The following is a 19,656-nucleotide window of genomic DNA, read 5'->3' as shown; positions in this document are numbered from 1 at the left end:
CAGGAACAACATTTTATATTTCTCTTGTACTGTCCCATGTCTTTTTTTTTTTTTTTTTTTTAAGATCTTATTTATCCATTTGAGAGAGAGAGCACACAGACAAGGGATAAGGGGTAAAAGGAGTGAGAGGAACTGACTCCCCACCAAGCAAGGAACCTGACGCACAACTCCATCCTCCGCCCGTGGGATCATGACCCAAGCCAAAGGCAGATGCTTAACCAAATGAGCCACCCAGGCACACACACACACACACCCCAGCCCCCACCCCATGCCTTTCAATAGGTACATGGTAAATACTCATTAAAATATTTTTGATTACTAGGGCAGCCCTGGTGGTTCAGCGGTTTAGCGCTGCCTTCAGCCCAGGGCCTGATCCTGGAGACCCAGGATCAAGTCCCACGTCAGGCTCCCTTCATGGAGCCTGCTTCTCCCTCTGCCTATGTCTCTGCCTCTCTCTCTGTGTCTCTCATGAATAAATAAATAAAATCTTAAAATATATATATATTTTTTGATTACTTAAGAGTTGTATAATTTCCACAACTCTCTTTACTTCACTAAATGGGTAGCACTACTAATAGTGATACATAAACTTGTTTATTCACTTCTAGATTTTTTCCACATCAAATGTGACAGTGTCATAAGGTTTGAGGATAGTACATCTCACACAATAATAGCATGAGCTCCCAATCGTCACATCTACAAGCCAAAAAAGGATCTATAAATTCTTTTATTAGACTTTTAATTTTTAGAGTGCTTTTAGGTTCAATGCTAAATTGAGTGGAAAGTACAGAGATTTCCTACACACCCTTTGCCCGCCCTCCTATACATTTGCCCCAGCCCATACATGCACTGCCTCCCCCACTGTCAACGAGCCCCAATGGAGCAGTACGTTTGTTACAACTGATGAACCTATATTGACACCATTATTATCATCCAAAGTCCATAGTTTACATTAGGGTTCACTCTTGGTGTTGTACATTCTATGGGGTTAAACAAATGTGTGACATGTATCCACCATTACAGCATCACACAGAATATTTTCTGCCCTAAAAATCCTGTGCCCTTTTCAGCTCTCCCTCCTCGAACGTCTGGCAACCACTCGTCTTTTTATTAACTCCGTGGTTTTGCCTCTTCCAGATGTCACATAAGTAGAATCATATAGCCTGTAGTCTTTCCAACTGACTTATTTCACTTAGTTATATGCATTTAAAGTTCCTCCGTGTCTTTTCATGGCTTGGGAGCTCATTTCTTTTTGGCGGTGAACAATATCCCATCGTCTGGATGTATCACGGGTTATTTATCTATTCACCTCCTGAAGGACTTTGGTTGCTTCCAAGTTTTGGCAACTGCTATAACCCTCCATATGCAGGTTTTCGTCTGGCCATAAGTTTTCAACTCCTTTGAGTAAACGCGAAGATGTTTACTGGATGGTATGGTTAGATTATGGTTAGTTTTGTGAGAAACCATCAATCTGTCTTCCAAAGTAGCTGTACCATTTTTGCATCACCACCAGGAGTGAATGAAAGTTCCTATTGCTCTATATCCTTGCCACCATTTGCTGTTGTCAGTATTCTAGATTTGGGGGTTTCTAATAGGTGTATAGTGGAATCTCACTGTTCTTTTAACTTGCATTTCATTGGTGTTACATGATGTAGGGCATCTTTTCATATGTTCATCTGCCTTCTGTTCTGTGTCTGTTAAAATCTTTGGCTTATTTGTTAATCAGGTTGTTTTCTTATCATTGCATTTTAAGAGTTCTTTGTATAGGGATGCCTGGGTGGCTTAGTGGTTGAGCATCTGCCTCCAGCTCAAGGTGTGATTCTGGGGTCTCAGGATCAAATCCTGCATCGGGCTCCCCGCAGGGAGTCTGTTTATGTCTCTGCCTCTCTGTCTCATGAATAAATAATTTTTTTTAAAGAGAAAAAAATAAAAAAATAAAAAGAGAGAAAGAGAGAGTACTTTATATATTGCGGATAACAGTCCTTTATCAGGTATGTCTTCTGCAAATATTTTCACCCAGTCTGGCTTTTCATTCTCTTGACAATGTCCTTTGCAGAGCAAAAGTTTTTAACTTTAATGAAGTCTAGTTTATTGGTTCTTTCATGGATCATGACTTTGTTGTACCTAAAACATCATCACCATCTCCATGATCATCCAGATTTTCCCCTGTTATCTCCTAGGGGATTCACAGTTTTGCATTTTACATTTAGGTCTGGATTTATTTTTTTGCATATAGATACCCAGTTGTTCCAGCACCATTTGTTGAAAAGACTCTTTGCTCCATTGTATTACCTTTTCTCCTTGGTCAAGGAGTTGGCTGTTTTTATGTGAGTCTATTTCTGGGACTCTATTCTGCTCCATTGACGTATTTATCTATTCTTCACAAATACCACACTGGCTTGATTATTGTAGCTTTATAGGAGTCCTGAAGTTGGGTAGTGTCAATCCACTTGAGATAGGGAAAATGAAAAACTTCAGAGAAATCTGCTTTTTGCTCCTTTTCCTGCTTCTTCCCAGGACTTGCACCCCTACTTTTACAGGAGCCTCATAATCTAAACAGTGTATATCCTCCTTGTAAAGGACAAGAAGTTGATGATTTCTCTAGAATAGACAATATCAGGGGCACCTGGGTGGCTCAGTCAGTTAAGTGTCCGTCTTCAGCTCAGGTCATGATATCAAGGTCCTGGGATCGCAGCCCACTTCAGGCTCCCTGTTCAGTAGGTAGTCTGCTTCTCCCTCTGCTCCACTCCCCTCCTTGTGCTGCCCCCCGCAAAATAAATAAAAAATAAAAATCTTTTAAAAAAAATAGACAACATCTAAGGAAAGACCAAGTGAGAATGACACATCATATGTGTATTCCAGACCACAGGTGCTAAACATCGACACCAAGACACCCTGGCTCCAACTAGTTCCTGGTTGCATAAGAGGGCACATACACCAGACTACAATCCTCAGTAAAAACCCTAGACCCTGAGCAAAGATGAGACTCTCTCTCCTTTCCTTTGAGTTTTCCAGACACTCTGTCTATACCTGCACGCCCTCTATATCTTCAATAAATTCGCCTCTCACCTCCTGCTGGCTTGCATTTGATTTCTTCTCCATGCACCCAGGGACCCTCTTGGCCGGTCCTGTGAGATTCCCTCTGGATCCTCATACCTAGCCTGCCTACATCACTCTCACTTCATTCTTCTTCAATATGGAGTTGGCTATTCTTTTTGCTTCTACATACAAACTCTGTCAACATCTACAATAGAATTGTGGGATTTGACTGGGACTGGACTGAATCTATAGACCAAGTTGAAAAGAATGGACATCTTGACAATCTTGAGTTTCCCTATCCAAAAACATGAAACATCTCTCCATTTACTTCATTCTTCTTTAATATCTTTCATCAGGGGGTGCCTGGGTGGCTCAGCTGGTTAAGTGTCTGCCTTTGGCTGGGGTCCTAGGATCTAGCTCCAGGTCGGGCTCTGCTCAGTGGGGAGTCTATTTCTCCCTCTGCTCATCCCTCTGCTTGTGCTCTCTCTCAATCTCTCTCAAATAAATAAAATCTTTGAATAAAAAAAAATCTTCATCAGCGTTTCATGGTTTTCCTCACATAGATCTTACATGATATACATTTTTAAAATGCAACTGAGGGGAGCCCTGCTGGCTCAGGGGTTTAGCGCCGCCTTCAGCCCAGGGTATGATCCTGGAGACCCGGGATCCAGTCTCACATAGGGCTCTCTGCATGGAGCCTGCTTCTCCCTCTGCCTGTGTCTCTGTCTCTCTCTCTCTGTGTCTCTCATGAATAAATAAATAAATAAAATCTTTTTTAAAAAATGCAACTGATGTGGGGCACCTGGGTGGTGACTCTTGTTTTTTGCTCAGGTCATGATCTCAGGGTCCTGGGATTGAGCCCCACATTCCTGCTCAGCATGGAGTCTGCTTGTCCTTCTCTCTCCCCCTCTGCCCCTCCCTAACTCTCTAAAATAAATAATCTTTAAAAAAAATAATAAAATGCAAGGACACCTGGGTGGCTCAGTGGTTGAGTGTCTACCTTTGGCTCAGGTCATGATACCAGGAGTCCTGGGATGGAGTCCGAATCAGGCTCCCTGCAGTAAGCCTGCTTCTCCCTCTGCCTATGTCTCTGCCTCTCTCTGTGTGTCTTTCATGAATAAATAAAATCTTTTTAAAATAATAAAATAAAAAAGAAAATGCAACCGATGTAACCACATGAGTTTGTCCATGTAATTGCTATCAGTCTTTGAGATCAGGGCCATAACTGTTTTTAAACATGGCCATGACAACATTTGCAGGTGTGGATATGAGAAATGCTCATGAAGAGGAAGAGAATCTGATGGGTTCTATTAGAATCTGGATTTCAGTCCCAGCTCATTCACTAACTTGTTGTATGACCTGTAGCAAAAGATTTCCCTTTCTAGGCCTTCATGAGGGGTTAGGTTAGACCAGTAGACCCCAAAACTGACCCAGGGTTCAACTCCCAAATATTTTTTCAATAGGTCTGGGGTGGGACCTGGAAAAATCTGTATTATTGGGATGTCTCAGTGGCTTAGCAGTTGAGCGTCTACCTTCAGCTCAGGGCCTGATCCCAGAGTCCTGGGATCAAGTCCCAGGTCGGGCTTCCTGCATGGAGCCTGCTTCTCCCTCTGCCTGTGTCTCTGCCTCTCTCTCTCTGTGTCTCTCATGAATAAATAAACAAAATCTAAAAGAAAAGAAAAGAGATCTGTATAATTAAAATCTTCCCTGGTGTTTCTGGTTTTTGGGATCCACAGACCTGTTTGGAGTAAAGGAGGTTCCCAATTTTTCACAATTCATGGTGCATCTAGTGTTTCTATAATTGTTTCATGACTCCCTAGGTCTACAGAAACACCCAACAGTTCTGTTCATTAAGTAGGTTAAGTCCAAACAAATTCAGTAAATATTTATGTCCTAAGAACTTAATGCCTGTCTGGCAACACACACCTTCTCAAAGCTTGGAATTAGGAATCATTTTCTGTTCCACATCAACTATACACAATACTTTTCATCACAACAACATCCATGACCTCAGCTTTGCAAAGATAGGATGTTATTCAAAGACATGTAATATGAGCTCACAGTGAAATTGCCTCAAGCCAGCAGTTTTGTGCAGTACCAGACAGATGTCACTTGTGTGATGGGCTGAATTGCATCCCAACTCCTTTAAATTTGTATGTTAAAACTCTAACCCTAATACCTCAGACTGTGACTGTATTTGGAGACAGGGCCATTAAAGATATAATTAAGGTCAAATGAGGTCATGTAGGTGGGCCCTAACCCAGTATGACTGGGATCCTTATAAAAAGAGATTAGGACACAAACATGTGCACACACAGATGAAAGACCATATTGGGACACAGCAAGAAGGTGGCATCTGCAAGCCCATGAGAGAGGGCTTAGAACAAAGAAAACCTGCCAATGCTTTAATCGTAGACTTCTGGCCTCCAGAACTGTGAGAAAATTAATTTCTGCTGTTTAGGCCACACAGTCTGTGGTATTTTGTTATAATAGCCTGGCAAACTAACACACTTGGTCAGCTAGCAAATTTTCATTCAACATAATAAATATAAATAAACATTTCTGCCCTAATGACACACCTGATTCTTTGCTTCAGCAGATATCAATTAGCATTCAGGAGAGGTGCCTGAGGCCACAGATTTAGGCAACCAGCTGGAGGTGGCATGGCATCTAGGTGAAAGCCAATCAAACACTGGAGAAGGATAGTAGTAATGGAAATGCAGAAAAGTAGGCATATGGGGATATGTTTAGTGGTGAGAAGTAGTTCTGCTTCAAGATTTGCAGATGTGGTGGGGGCACCTGTATGGTCCAGTTGGTTAAACATCTGCCTTCAGCTCAAGTCTTGATCCCAGAGTCCCAGGATCAAGCCCTACATTGGGCTCCCTGCTCAGCGGTGAATCTGCTTCTCCCTCTGCCCCTCACCCGACTCATGCTCTTTCTTTCTTTCTTTTTTTTTTTTTTTTAAGATTTTATTTACTTATTCATAGGAGACAGAAAGAGAGAGAGGCAGAGACACAGGCAGAGGGAGAAGCAGGCTCCATGCAGGGAGCCTGACGTGGGACTCGATCCCAGGTCTCCAGGATCACGCCCTGGACTGAAGGTGGTACTAAACCACTGAGCCACCAGGGCTGCCCTCTCTCTCTCTCTCTCAATAAAATCTTAAAAAATAATAATGATAATAGGGATTTGCAAATGGAATATGAGTGGCAGAGAGCAGAATCAAGGATAATTCCTAACTTTTTGTTAATAATATAGTTATATTTCTATTGTGACTACAATCTTTCATCCCATGATTTTTATTAAAAACCTACAAAATGCCATGCTATGTCCAAGGTGGTGGGATGCAGAGGTGGGAAAGATAAGGTGCCTGCTTCCACTTAATTAAGAGTGTGGATGTTGTTTTTCACAGAACTAGAACAAATAATACTAAAATTTGTATGGAACTACAAAAGACCCTGAATAGACCAGCAATCTGTAGAAAGAGTGCAAACTAGAGGTATGACAATCCCAGGTTTCAAGATATACTACAAATCTGTAGTAATTAAAACAGTATGGAACTGGCACAAAAATAGACACACAGATCAATGGAAAAGAATAGAGAGCACATGGGCACTGGGCTGGCTCAGTCAGTGGAGCGTGGGACTCTTGATCTCAAGGTTGTGAGTTCAAGTCCCACGTGTGTACAGATTAAACAAAATTTTCTTTTTTTTAAAGAGTCACGTGTCCTACCAACTGAGCCAGCCAGGTGCCCTTGATTCATATATACATACATATAAACTTTTTAAGATTTTATGTATTTATTTGAGATAGCAAACACGAGCAGAGGGAGGGGCACAGAGAGAGGGAGAAAGAATCTCAATCAGACCCTGCACTGAGCAGGGAGCCGGACACAGGGCTCTATCCCACAAGAATGAGTTGAAATCAAGAGTCGAATACTTAACCGACTGAGCCACCCAGGCGCCCACCTTGATTTAATTTTAAAAAGATCAATCAGCAGACACCTGGGTGGCTCAGCGATTGAGCATCTGTCTTCGGCCCAGGGCATGATTTGGCATCCTGGGATCAAGTCCCACATCGGGCTCCCTGCATGGAGCCTGCTTCTCCCTCTGCCTGTGTCTCTGCCTCTCTCTCTGTGTCTCTCATGAATAAATAAATAAAATCTTAGAATAAATAAATAAATAAATAAATAAATAAATAAATAAATAAAAAGATCAATCAGGCTATTATGTAAAGAATAGGTTTTAGGTTGGCAAGTGAGGACGCTGGGGAGATAGGTGTCTATGGTAGGACCGCAGGCAGAAACTGATGTTGAATCATCTGGGGTGGTAGGTGAAGGAGGTGAGAGGACAAGTTTGGGATGTGTCTTAGCTACACATCAACTAGACTGGTATTTTATATGGCAAGTTCTGCTGTACAAAGATCTGGATAGTCACAGGTGTTTAGGTTTGCAATATAGACTTAGATTTGCAGCCTTAAGGCATTAGATTCAGACAGATGTGGATGTGAACTCTGGCTCTATCGCTTAGTCACTGTGTGACCTTGAATAAATCATCTTCACAGCTTCCTACCCTGTAAAATAGGGATAATACTGTTTATCTCAAAGGGTAAATAAGTTAATGTGTGCAGAGCCCCTCGCACAGAATCTGGCCCCAGAGGATGAGCTCAGTGGGTAATAGCTGTTAGCATTTTTATCAGTTACTGGACACTTCCACATTCATTCCAATTAACTAACTGCAATAGTTCTTTTCCTGGCCTCCCTATTTCCAGTCCCACCTGCTCCAATCCCTCGTCAACTCCGCTGCAGGATTTCACCCAAAGCAAAGACCCATCATATCATTTCCCTTTCAAACACTGTAGTGGCTCCTACTGCCCACAGATTAAAACTCAAATGTCTTAGAATAATATCCAAAGGCCCTTCAAACTCAGAACCTTGCCTGCTCACCTACCCAGCCCCTTCCCACAGCCTAGCTTATAGCCTTATCAGAATTTCCACTGATGTTTTTTCATAAATAACACCTAATTGGTCCAACTGTCAGATCGATGGTTAGTCCCGTCAATCACTATGTGTGCATCTATAACAGGAAACCAATGGCATTTTCAGATCTGTCATTGGTAGAAGAAAATGCTCTTAAAATTCAGTTTGCCATCTAAGTCCCATATTTTGCTTTCCACCACTCTTTGGGAGATGTCAGGATTGTATTATAGGAATTGCTACTGTTGGTATCCCCACAACACCCATCATATTTAGAAAGGGTTGGGGGTGTGTGTAACATCCCCATGGATTTACAAATGCTTATCTCCTGTCCTTTAAGAGGCCATGGGCTATTTTCTTGGAAGGCTTGCTAATTGATTTCAAGGTGATCAGCTGAAATGAACAAAAGGGATGGTCAGTTGTCATGAGGATTCAATAAAATACTCAAAAGCACCTAGTGTAAGATGTTTGTTAAATAATTGTCGACTCTGCGACAGGACTGGTTTACTTCCTAAGCTTAAGTCTCAGTTCTAAAAAAGTTAAGAATGCCTCCTGCCTTTTAAGTTTGTTGTGAGGATAAAGGAGGTTACAGGATAAATGAAAACATCTAGGCCAGAAAACACCTGGCACACATCACAGACATTAGGAAACATATGGCCCATGGAGACTAAAAAAATAGCATCTCTCAGGGTACTCATCAGTGCTTGTGGTGACAAACTGCCATCTGTGTAGACCTCTCTCCATGTATTAAATATGTTCTCCGAAAATGGGCATTTGATAAGCACCTGCCAATTACCTCTGTACACACAGAAATGGTTGGCCAAATTAACTGCCATTATTTCATAAATAAACAATTTAGATTCCCTTAACTGATACTTCGAAATCCCTACTTACATTTCTCACGTTCGTTCCAATAATTTGCTAGGAGGTGGACCTGCCAATAGGAAGGACAAAATTATTATTATTTATCGCCAATGCCCTCAAAATAATTGTTATTCAGAAAACCCAAAACAGTTGGAATTTTCAGAATCCAAACAACTCCCCAACCAATTCCCTCTCCGTTTTGACTCCTCCTGAAGGACTCCCCGTAACCCAGCCCATGCCAGAAAGAAACATTAAAAATAATAGTAATAGCTCCATCATGGTGACTTGGGTTGCTGGGATAGAGTTGTTGGTAGTTGGGGAGGGCAAGCAGATGCAGCACAAGTATTATTCCAGACTAGTGGATGAGGTCACAGGATGTTTAAGTTTCTGAGCTTTATGTTCATCCAAGGAGTTATCCTGAAAAAAAAACCTCTGATTTATTCAATAGTAACGCTCTGTCACTGCTCCTCCCTCATCTAAAGAAACTCTCTAGGACCCAATTTCTTCATCCGTCCAGGGAGGCTAATAAAAAAGCTTACTTGGTGAGTTAATTGGGAGGCATTATCTATGACAACGTAACTGAAAGTGCTTTACGCGCTGCAAAGCACTACTTACATATTAGTTATTAGTTTTCCTAAGTCCAGCCATTTTTACCGAGGAGGAAAAGTGTGGCCTATAAAAAAATAAAATAAAAAAATCAAAGGTCTTCCTAAGGGCGATGAGGGCAGAGCTCGCTAGTCACTGCCACTCATCAAACCCTTCCCGGTTTTCAAATCCTGGTTCGAATACTCATTTTCCTCAGCCCGGCCGAGAGCCAAAGGTCCGGGTTCGTATCCCGGCTCTGCGTCTTCCACATCCCAGGACACAGGCTGGCGCCCTGCGCGCTTCGGCTGCCACCGGGGAGGAAGGGCTGGTGGCCGCGCCCGGCCAGCCCGGGGCTTAATAATGGCAGTTGCCCTCCGCCTGCCCGGTGTCACTCTTTCTCCCGTTTCCCCCTCGCACGCGGGTTGCAATCAAGCCCGGACGCTCGGGGGCCGCCAGGGCCAGCGCCGCGCCACCTGCTCCGGCGGAGCGCGGCCCCGCACCTCCGAGGTCCTGAGACAAAGGGGGGAGGGGCCTCGCCCCCCGCCCCCCGCCCCGCGCCCGCGGCCCGCGCCCCGCTCCTCCCGGCTCCCGCCCGGCTCGCTCGGGCAAGGGCCCCGGGGACGGCGGGGCGGCCGCGCGCCGGAGGGGGGCGGGGCTGCCGGCGGTTGGCGCTCGGGCCCCGGGCGCGCTCCCGGCCACGTGGCCGCGGGCCGCGCCCCTCTCCGCGGGGAGTCGGCGGGGCGGGCGCCACCAGCGCCTCTCCGCTCCTCCTGCAGCTGCACGGCCCGCCGAGCGCCGGGCGGCGGGAGCTACCCTCAGTGGGCCCATTCTGCAGACGAGGCGAACTGAGGCCTGCCCACAGTACCACCGGTCGCAGGCCGGCGTCAAAGCGGTTGGCGCCGTGCGGGCCTGAGGTCGGGCCCCGCAGAAAGCGTTGGGCGTCTTTCCTTTAGATCACAGTGGCACGGAAGCCCTATGAGGGCAGGAACTGTGACGTCCTCCCTGTCCCCTCCCCCAAAGGTCTTGTAAAATAATTGCAGGAAAGGCCAGGCAGAAGGGGGGCGGGGGTGGAAAAGAGCACCCAGCCTGCAAGCCAGTGATGCAGAGGAGTTAATCCCACCAGTGTATGGGATTGGGTAAGAGAGACCAGCTAGGAGGCTTCAGTGGAATCCAGGGGAGGGATGATGGTGGCCTGGATTTAAGTGGTGGCAGTGGGCCAGAAAGAAGGGAAAATATTTGACATAGGTTTTGGAGAATTAATGGGATTTGCTGACAGATTGAAAGGACAGATGGAGAGGGAGGAATGAAGAAGTTCTAGTGGTTTAGTAGTGCTGTGTACTGAAATGGGGGAAACTAGAAGAGAAATAGGTATGGGGTAAGGGAATAAAGTGTTCTGTCTTGTGGTTTATGATGCAATGTCCAGTTGTCATCTATAAACATGGGTATATGGGTCTGGAGCTCAGATTTGACAAACACATGGGCTGGGGATGTGAATTTGGGGCATATAAATGGTATTTACCGCACTAAAAATAAAAGACCTCACTTATGATGGGAAGTAAAGAGGAAAAAAAGCAGGCCTAGGGCAGAACCCTAGAGAATGCAGATACTCCGGGTTCTGGTAGAGGAGGAAAGCCCTGCAAGGGGGAGACAACTGGCCAGAGAGGCAGGAGGAAGACCAAAGGGATCTCAAGAAAGGATAGCATTTCAGGAAGGATGGAATGATGGGTTGTATCAGATGCTGCTGAGAGAAGAGAGGTATGTGGCTGTACATCCAAGGAGTTGTATGTGAACTTGACAAGGCAGTTTTGGTGGAGCGTGGGGACAGATGGAGAAGCAGAAGTGGAAGTAGTATGTGCAGACAAGTCTTTCAAAAGATTGGGGGTGGAATAGCACAATGAGGGGGACAGAAGGTGGGTTCAAGGGATTTATGTGTATAGTTTGGGTGACACAAAAGCACATTCCTGTTGCTACTGGGAATGACCCCATAGAGAAGGAGAGATGAATGACCCCAGAGAGAGAGAGACAGAGAGAGTGAGAGTGACTCTCAGAAGGGAGGCCCTGAAAAGAGAGGGGTATATGAAGTCCATGTACAAAGGCGCAACTCATACCAGCCAAAAAGGATACCTGTGCTACAGCATGAGATGCAGGCCCAGGAGCTCTGTGCCAGAAGGAATGGCCACATGGTTCCGGTGGCCACTGGCCATGGTTCCGGTTGCTTAGCAACCTGTGTTTAGTAAGATGTTTCAACTGAATTCCTAATTAATGGTCATTTCAACTTATGCTAACGGCTCCTGTCCCAGGGGTCCTCACTCTGCTTCTTTCCCTCTCCCAAAGTCTGGTACTTCTGACTCTTTTGCTGAAATGCTCTGAAACTGGAAAGCTCAAATTTCTACTTTCTTGAACTGTTGATAATATGTATGCATGAGGATGTGAAACTTGGGGACTCTCACTCAGTCTTAAAGGGAGGATGCCAAAGAATGCAGGGTATAGATCTCCGGTTCAGAGCCCTCCAATGACCTCCAACCGCCTTCTTGGCCTCTTCCCTCTTCCCTCTTCAGGCATCTCAGGCTAAGCAGAATCCTTAATACCTTCTATTCAGCCACCCAACCTCATCCATCCTACAGTTTTTAACTATTAGAGAACATGCTCCCAGCACCTACCCATTTGACATGTCTTCCCAAAGTCATTCTGGATTCCTCACTCTACCCACTCTGTACAATTAATTACAGCCTTCAACACACTTCTCAAAAATTCTACTTTTCTGCATGCCCTCTGAGTCTGCCCTGGTCCAAGCCACAATTATCCTTCATCCGGATCATTACAAGAGATCTCTAACTGCTGCTTCTCTCAACCCACCTCCAATCCATTCTTCACCCTGTAGCCAGAGTGTGATCTTTTAAAGCATAATCAAATCAATTCACTTATCCTGCTTAAAACCTTCAAAGGTTTCCCATTCTTCCATTCTCCTATTAACTGGAGCTGTTTGCCATCCTCCCTAACTCTGTGTCGCTGGAATTCCTTTCCCCCAGCAACCTTCCTACCCTAACTGGCTACTTCTCATCCCCTTCTAGGTGCTCTCTTCCCTACTCCATCACAGCACCCTGCCAAGTGCCTTCTCAGCTGAACCAGACGAGATCGGGAGCGTTCAGGGTGGTATGGCCGTAGACTTCTCAGCTGAACCAGATGTCTCCCTGTCAGAGGCAGTGAACTCCATGTGGATGGACAAGAGATGTTCACCTGTGTCTCCCCAGAGCCCAGTACTGTCTGGCAGGCAGTAAATACATACTTGAGGATTAGCATGACTTGATATAAGCAGATTCCCTGCAAGTGAGGTTTATGGTTGTACTTTTTTTTTTAAGTACTCTCTATGCCCAACATGCAGCTTGAACTCATGACCCCAAGGTCAAGTTGCATGCTCTACTGACTGTACCACCCAGGTGTCCCATGGTTGTATTTTTATAAATATTAATAAAAGATCAAGCAACTCATAAAGGGGATTCTTCTTGGCTGTTTTAATCTTCTAGTTGCTGTCCTTCTAGTGTCCAATAGGATGATGACTACCATTGACTGTGCCCAATATGTGGCAGGAACTGCACGTTTCTTACTTCTAATTCTTTTTTTTTTAAGATTTTGTTTATTCATTTGAGAGAGAGAGAGAACACAAGTGTGGGGGGACAGAGGGAGAAGGAGAACCAGACCCCCCACTGAGCAGGGACCTCAACACGGGGGCTCGATTCCAGGACCTTGAGATCATGACCTGTGCCGAAGGCAGACGCCCAGCCAACTGAGCCACCCAGGTGCCCTCTTACTTCTAATTCTTATAAAACCCAATGAGGCAACCCTGTTATTTCTACTGTACAAAGTAAAACCTACACTCTTTATCATGCTTGATGTTGAGTCTTGTTTATTCCATATTCCATTTGGAATAATGAAAATTTTCAAGTTGAATGAAAGTAACAATCCAGTTTACTTGATGAAGAAGGTGAAGCCCGGAGAAGGAAAGCCCAAGTCTCCTCATGAAGGTACTGGGCCTAGAACCCTGCTGGTGGTAAAACAAAACAGTTCACACACACACAAAGCAAAAACAAAAAAAACAAAAAACGAAAAACCCACAAACAGTTCACAAGAGTCAGAGGAGCAAGCTACCTAATCCAGCACTCTGACTTTAAGAAGGTTGGAATCCTTAGACTTATTATCTATCTCTTTAGCACCTAGTAGATGCTAGGCTCTGTTCTTGGCTCGGGAAAAAGAGTAGAGAACAAGACAAAGTCCCTGCCCTTATGGGGCTTACATTCCAGTGGTGCGAGATAGACAATAAAGAAATAGACAAGTGAAGAAGATAATTTCAGACAGGAACAAGTATTATAAAGAACTGTAAATTGGGTGAAGGGATACTGAGTGAGGGGAAAGAAAAGCTATTCTAAATAAAGTTCTGAGGAGGTGACTTTGAACTGAAATTTGAGAAATGAAGAACCATCTCTGAGAAAAGCCACAGAAAGAATGCCCCACAAAGAGCATCAAGTGCAAAGGCGTTGAGGCAAACTCAAGCTTCGCAGTCAAGAAGTGAGTGGATGGATGCAGTGAGAGGTGGAGAGGGTAGCACAGAAGCAGGGTTTGTTCTTTTTTTTCTTTCTTTTTTTTTTTTCTTTTTTTTTCTAATATTTTATTTATTCATGAGATACACGAGAGGCAGAGACACAGGCAGAGGGAGAAGCAGGCTCATTGCGGGGAGCCTGATACAGGACTGCATCCCAAGACCCATGGTATCATGACCTGAGCCAAAGGCAGACACTCAACCACTGAGTCACCCAGGTGCCCAGTACAGCAGCTGGTTGAAGAGAAAACTGGGGCCAGGTCATTCAGGGGCTTATGGAATGTTTGAATTTTTTTGAAAGTGCAGGGGGAAGCTAATGGAGGTTTTAAGCAAGGGGATGAACATGATCTGGCTTATGATTTAAAAGATCACCTGTATTAAAGAAAGTGAAAAGTCAAACAGGGACCTGTTTGAGGCCTATTGTGCTGGACTGGTGGCTTCCATGAGGGTGATAGTGGAGGAGGAATTCAGGATACATTTTGGCTGTAGAACCAACAATACTGGTTGATAGCATGAATATGGGGTTGGTGGCAGAAGGAGTTAAAGAAAAGAAAAATCAAAGACTTTCACATCTATGTGGTGGACCTCAAATTTAGAAATATTTTTAACATATATTCAGCCTCCATTTATTACATTTAGATTCTTTTTTTTTCTTTTGTCTATTTTTTTTCAGTTTATTTTTTAAAAATCTCTACACTCAGTGGAGCTCCAACCAATGATCCTAAGATCAAGTGCCTCAAGATCCTCTGACTGCGCCAGTCAGGCGCCCCTACATTTAGATTCTTTTTTTTTTTTTTTTTTTTTTTTTTTTACATTTAGATTCCTAATTCATTAGAGCACCGCATAGCACAGGGAAAGAACCTGGACTAAACCTTAAATTCCAATTCTTAGGTTCCAATTCCAACCTTAAATCCCAATTCCAAAGAGCCACAGATTCATCTTTAATAGGGTGATGGGCTGTCTCCAGATTTGAGCTGTTGTGTAAAAAGCTCCACCAGAGCACCTAGAACTGAGTGTTCAAGGAGGTTGTGAGACATCCAAAATGAGGGAGGCAGAGTGCCTCATACTCGAGGTTTTATTCAGGGGATGATGATGGAGGGACAATGTTACAGGATTTGGAGCATGTGAGGCATTTATAGCACTGGGCATAAGAGCAATCCGCTTTCTGCCGGAATTGGAAATGCGTTTCTTTGCAAGTCGTCCTGGCCCAAGGGCACCTTAAAATTCTTCTAATCTGTCATTCCTGGTGCCTAGAACAGCACCTATCGTACGTGCTCAAGAATTGTTTGCTAAAGAACGGAGTAGGGCTGAGAGGTGGAGGTTAGCGCAGAGAAACGAGGTCTGCCGCAGTGCCGCAGGGATTTTCACATCGCTATAGCAACGCACCCTTCCACGCGCACCCACAGGGGAACTACAAGTCCCACAAGTACCCGCGGCTTCCCCGCCCCCCCCGGGGCTGGGGCGCGGGCGAGCGCGGAACCGGCTTTTCCTTTTTCCTGCAACGTGATTGGCCCGCGGCTCTGGGAGGCGGCCAATGACTGCGCTCAGGAAGAGCCGCGAGGCCAATATGGCTTCCTGCACCTGGTGACGGTTGAAGAAACGGGTGTTAGGTCTCATGGAGAAGACGCGGGGCGTCGAGGTGAGAGGGGGAGGATTTATCGTGACCGGGAAAGGGAAGCCCTTGAGCCTCGCACGGGGGGCCGTTCTCGAGGCCTTGGGGCGACGCCTGGAGGGTGGAGAGTGGAAGGATGGATAAACTGAGGTAGTTAGGCTGAGCAGGGCCAGAGGCGATTGGCGTTGCCTTTTGCGCCCACACCGCTGGGGCCGACGTCCCGCGAGTAGGTCGGGGCGGAACAGCCTCCCTGGCCTGCGGGAACGGGAACTGGGTTCAGGATCTGGGAGCTCCTGGATCTTCTTTGTCCTCCCTCTCTCTGGTCGTTTCTTTGGGGATCAGGAGGCCTGTGACATCCTGGTGGGACGTGAGGGAGATTCAAGTTTCCTGCCACTGCGTGTCTGGAGCGTTCACGGGCATTATCGCCCGGGATACTCACAACAATCCTGTGTCACTGTTTCGTTGTTATGGTTGGAGTAGCCGACGCTTACAGCCAGATGGTGCCCCCCAGGAGGGCCACCCAACCGCAGCGGGAAGGAGATGGGCACCCAGTCGTTCAGGCTCCCCAGCCTTTCCCACTCTCCTGCAACCTGTAACCCACTCACCCCTGGGTCACTTGGCTTCTGGTCACCTTGTATTTAAATTCGGTCTCTTCTTTAGCACATTTGGGGACGTAGTTGTAAACCTGAAAATGGAATAGCCCCCAAACTGTAAAGGGTAAAGGAGAATAAGCACTCACGCGTTTACAGCCCTCCCTAATGGCTAGAAACAACTAGGCTTTACACATCTCAGTCTTCATTCGAGTTATCTGAAGAAGGCCTGCTGTTACCTCTCTTGTACTGATGAAGAAACTGAAGAAACAGGCTCAGTATGTTGCACAAAATCACAATTGAGTGGTAGAGCCAGGATTCAGGCAAATCTGGTTGAAAAGCCCCATGCTTTTACCCAGAAATAATTGCCAGTATGTCTTGAATACTTGCAAGGCACTGTTTTGAGTACAACACTTATATTCACTCTTATTTCTCCCGCAAAGCTTCTGAAGGAGGTAGTTTCCTCATTTACAGAGGTGGGAACTGATGCACCAAGAGACTGACTTGCTGCAGATCATACAGCTGGTCAGCGGTAGAGATGGTATTTGAGCCCTGGCCTAGGACCTTTTCTACTACATTCCTTCCAGGTGGATTGATAGACAGTATCTCATTTACATTTCACATCCTGTGAGCTACTTATTTCACAGATCAAAAAGTTGAGGCCCAGAGGAGTTAAATGACTTGCCCAAAGACCCACAGCTAGTTAGGATTGGAGCAGAGTCCAGAGCTATGGTACATACATACACTGTGCGATAACTAGTGTGTCCTCTGTCTCCTAGATCCTCCTCAGGGTAGGATCCGCGTCCCAAATTGACTTTTCTGTGGCTGAAATGGTTTCCGAATTGACACTGTGTTGATGTACATATGCTGAAGGGGGGAAGTTGATTTTCTAACATACATCTTCCCCCAGAAAGTCTTCATGAGATAACAGAGTATTTTCACATCATCGTATTCTATTTGAATCAAGTTAAAACATCATCATTTATAAATACACAGGAGGAGCTTGGTGAATTCCTGATATTACCTGTTTTGTTAAACTATCCTGATGAGTTTCAGTTAAGAACTATATAAACAGGAGTAATGATCCTGGTGTTTGCAAAAGGGATATTTGATTCTGCCTGCCACTTGGTCCAAAGGTGTTGACCAAGACCTGGAAAAGATGCTGGTAGCTGACCTGCATCCTTCTTCCCCATACACTAAGCTAGACCTGATTCCTCCAGCCTGGTTTGTGTCATCCTTCCACTAGGAGACTCCATCTTCAGAACCTATGGAAGAGGAAGAGGAAGAGGAGGACGACTTGGAGCTCTTTGGTGGCTATGACAGTTTCCGGAGCTATAACAGCAGTGCGGGCAGTGAGAGCAGCTCCTATCTAGAGGAGTCAAGTGAAGCAGAAAATGAAGATCGGGAAGCAGGGGAGCTGCCCACCTCCCCGCTGCATTTGCTCAGTCCTGGGACTCCCCGCTCCTTGGATGGCAGTGGTTCTGAGCCAGGTGCTTTCAGAGTGTCCCCTGAAGACGGGGAGGTTTCAGGAGGCTATAGAGGAAGAGGGGAATATAGGCCATGTGGGCAGAGCCATCCAGGTGTAAAAAAAGCTGTTTGATCTTAAGTCTAAGGGCCTATGAACTAGACAGAAGTAGCCCCAAGGGACTACTACTAATTTCCTTTGCTGCAGTCTGATTTCAAATGACTATTTCCTTTGTTCTTTCATACGACTAATACTTATTTGGCACACGTTAGATGCCAGTCATTAATATGGTACTGCTTTTACATTTGTGTGAATAGGTGCTTGATTTTTAAGCCTGGATGGCTTTTGTTTTGTTTTCTTTTTTATTTATTCATGAAAGACAGAGGCAGAGAGAGAAGCAGGCTCCATGCAGGGAGCCCAACATGGGACTCGATCCCGGGTCTCCAGAATCACACCCCGGCCTGCAGGCGGCGCTAAACCGCTGTGCCACCAGGGCTGCCCTTAAGCCTATGCTCTGATTTACTATCTGGGAAAGGACAAGAAATAGTTTGTGGGTTGGACGTGAGGGGGGAAATTAAAGAAGGGTGGAAATTAAAGAATCAAGTGACTTCCTGGGGAAAGAATTACTGATGAGACTCCTCATGGAGCATCTGGAAGCCAGTTAACTTCGGAGCTGTGCTGTTTGGACAGCTTCTGGATGGATTCCTGTGTCAGGGCCCCCAGTGTGTGGACTGCCTGTGAAGAGAGATGGGCTAGATGTCCGTAAGGAACAGACCCTGTTCCTTAGTGCCTGCACTCTTTAGAAGAGTGATCTAATACTCTGCCACTTTTCCTTTCCATCTACTTGTCTTCTCTTCCTCCTTCCCCCACACCACCCTTTTAATCTTCTATCTTCTTCCAAACATTCTCGTAGAATCTTAGAACTTTGGAACTAGAACCATTAGAGACCGTTGAGTCCAGGGGTTCTCTCTCGTGGCTGTCCATTAGGATCACCAGTAAATTAGACTCTCAGGCTTGGATATTTTTTAAGCTACTTAGGTGATTCTAATACAATGTTAGAATTGAAACGTTGATCTAGTTCAGTTTTTTTATAGATGAGAAGAAAAGAGATCCACAGAAGTCAGGTGATGTGGGCACTGTTTTTCTTCTTGTTTTCCTCTTTACAGACTTTCCAACATCCACCTGTTGCTCTATGGATTTTCCTTACCTCTACTGTTAACATATAGCCAAGGGATGCCAGGCAGCTTATCTTAGGCAAAAGAGATTCAGTTGTGCACAAACCTCCTGCTCCTGTTCCAGCTCTGTCAGTCAGGCTAAGGACTGAGACTCACCTGATTAATGCATTGTTCAAGTTTTCAAGGGAAAATGTTCAAATCATTTTGCTTGATTTGGGGTGATTGTATCAGGTGGGTCATGTGCTGAGTTCTCTTTCCAGCTGTCTGTGAGATGTGTGGTATCGTGGGTACAAGGGAAGCCTTCTTCTCCAAGACTAAGAGATTCTGCAGCGTTTCCTGTTCCAGGAGCTACTCCTCCAACTCCAAGAAAGCCAGTATCTTGGCCAGATTACAGGTGAGAGGCAGTCACTTGGAAGACCCTTCCTGGGGTCCTGGGAGCCCAGACAGGAACAACTAACTGGCTGATGGCAAAGGGCCAAGAAGGCTTGGGAGGAGTTTGCTTGTGACCATGTGAGGTTGTAAGTTTCCTGCTATTTATTGTGTTCTAAAATTCAGAGGGCAGAGGAATCCATTTATGAAGCTTGTTAAATTGCAGATTTCTAGAGCTGCCCTCATTCCCCACCTACACCACTTCCCCATAGTCTGATGTGATTAGTAAGTTTTAAATGAGAGCCTTGAAGGGAATCTGATGCCCTTAGTCTTTCCCCCATACTTTTATACATACGTGCTCTGAAAGGAAGCTAGGAGACAGGCATATGTT

The 19,656-nt window shown here is 45.2% G+C and overlaps 1 protein-coding gene, 1 long non-coding RNA gene and 1 pseudogene across 4 annotated transcripts in view; 1 reads left to right on the top strand and 2 right to left on the bottom strand.

Moving 5' to 3' along the window:
- Positions 1–618: 618 nt before the first annotated feature.
- LOC119873794 lies at positions 619–715 on the bottom strand (annotated as a pseudogene).
- A 1,271-nt stretch (positions 716–1,986) lies between these two features.
- LOC119876722 lies at positions 1,987–9,997 on the bottom strand. 2 transcript variants are annotated; one of them, XR_005365556.1, is made up of 3 exons: positions 9,491–9,997; positions 8,906–8,945; positions 1,987–2,760 (listed from the first exon to the last, which is right to left on the bottom strand). It is a non-coding gene; the product is annotated as an uncharacterized LOC119876722 (long non-coding RNA). The 2 variants fall into 2 exon arrangements; XR_005365557.1 differs by lacking the exon at positions 1,987–2,760 and adding an exon at positions 4,111–4,675.
- Positions 9,998–15,538: 5,541 nt separating this feature from the next.
- L3MBTL2 (L3MBTL histone methyl-lysine binding protein 2) overlaps positions 15,539–19,656 on the top strand; it is a 21,251-nt gene continuing 17,133 nt past the window's right edge. For both annotated transcript variants that reach the window (XR_005365553.1, XM_038550445.1), the window contains exons 1-3: positions 15,539–15,693; positions 17,503–17,746; positions 19,157–19,290. Coding sequence is in view for 1 of the 2 variants with exons in the window: in XM_038550445.1 (XP_038406373.1) it covers positions 15,670–15,693; positions 17,503–17,746; positions 19,157–19,290 (402 nt within the window). In the remaining variant the exon portion in view is untranslated. The remainder of the gene's footprint in view (positions 15,694–17,502; positions 17,747–19,156; positions 19,291–19,656) is intronic.

The sequence above is a fragment of the Canis lupus genome, chromosome 10 (genome assembly GCF_011100685.1).
Source record: "Canis lupus familiaris isolate Mischka breed German Shepherd chromosome 10, alternate assembly UU_Cfam_GSD_1.0, whole genome shotgun sequence".
NCBI lineage: Eukaryota > Metazoa > Chordata > Mammalia > Carnivora > Canidae > Canis > Canis lupus.
The sequence above is the reverse complement of the archived record's forward strand: the minus strand, read 5'-3'. Positions and strand labels throughout refer to the sequence as shown.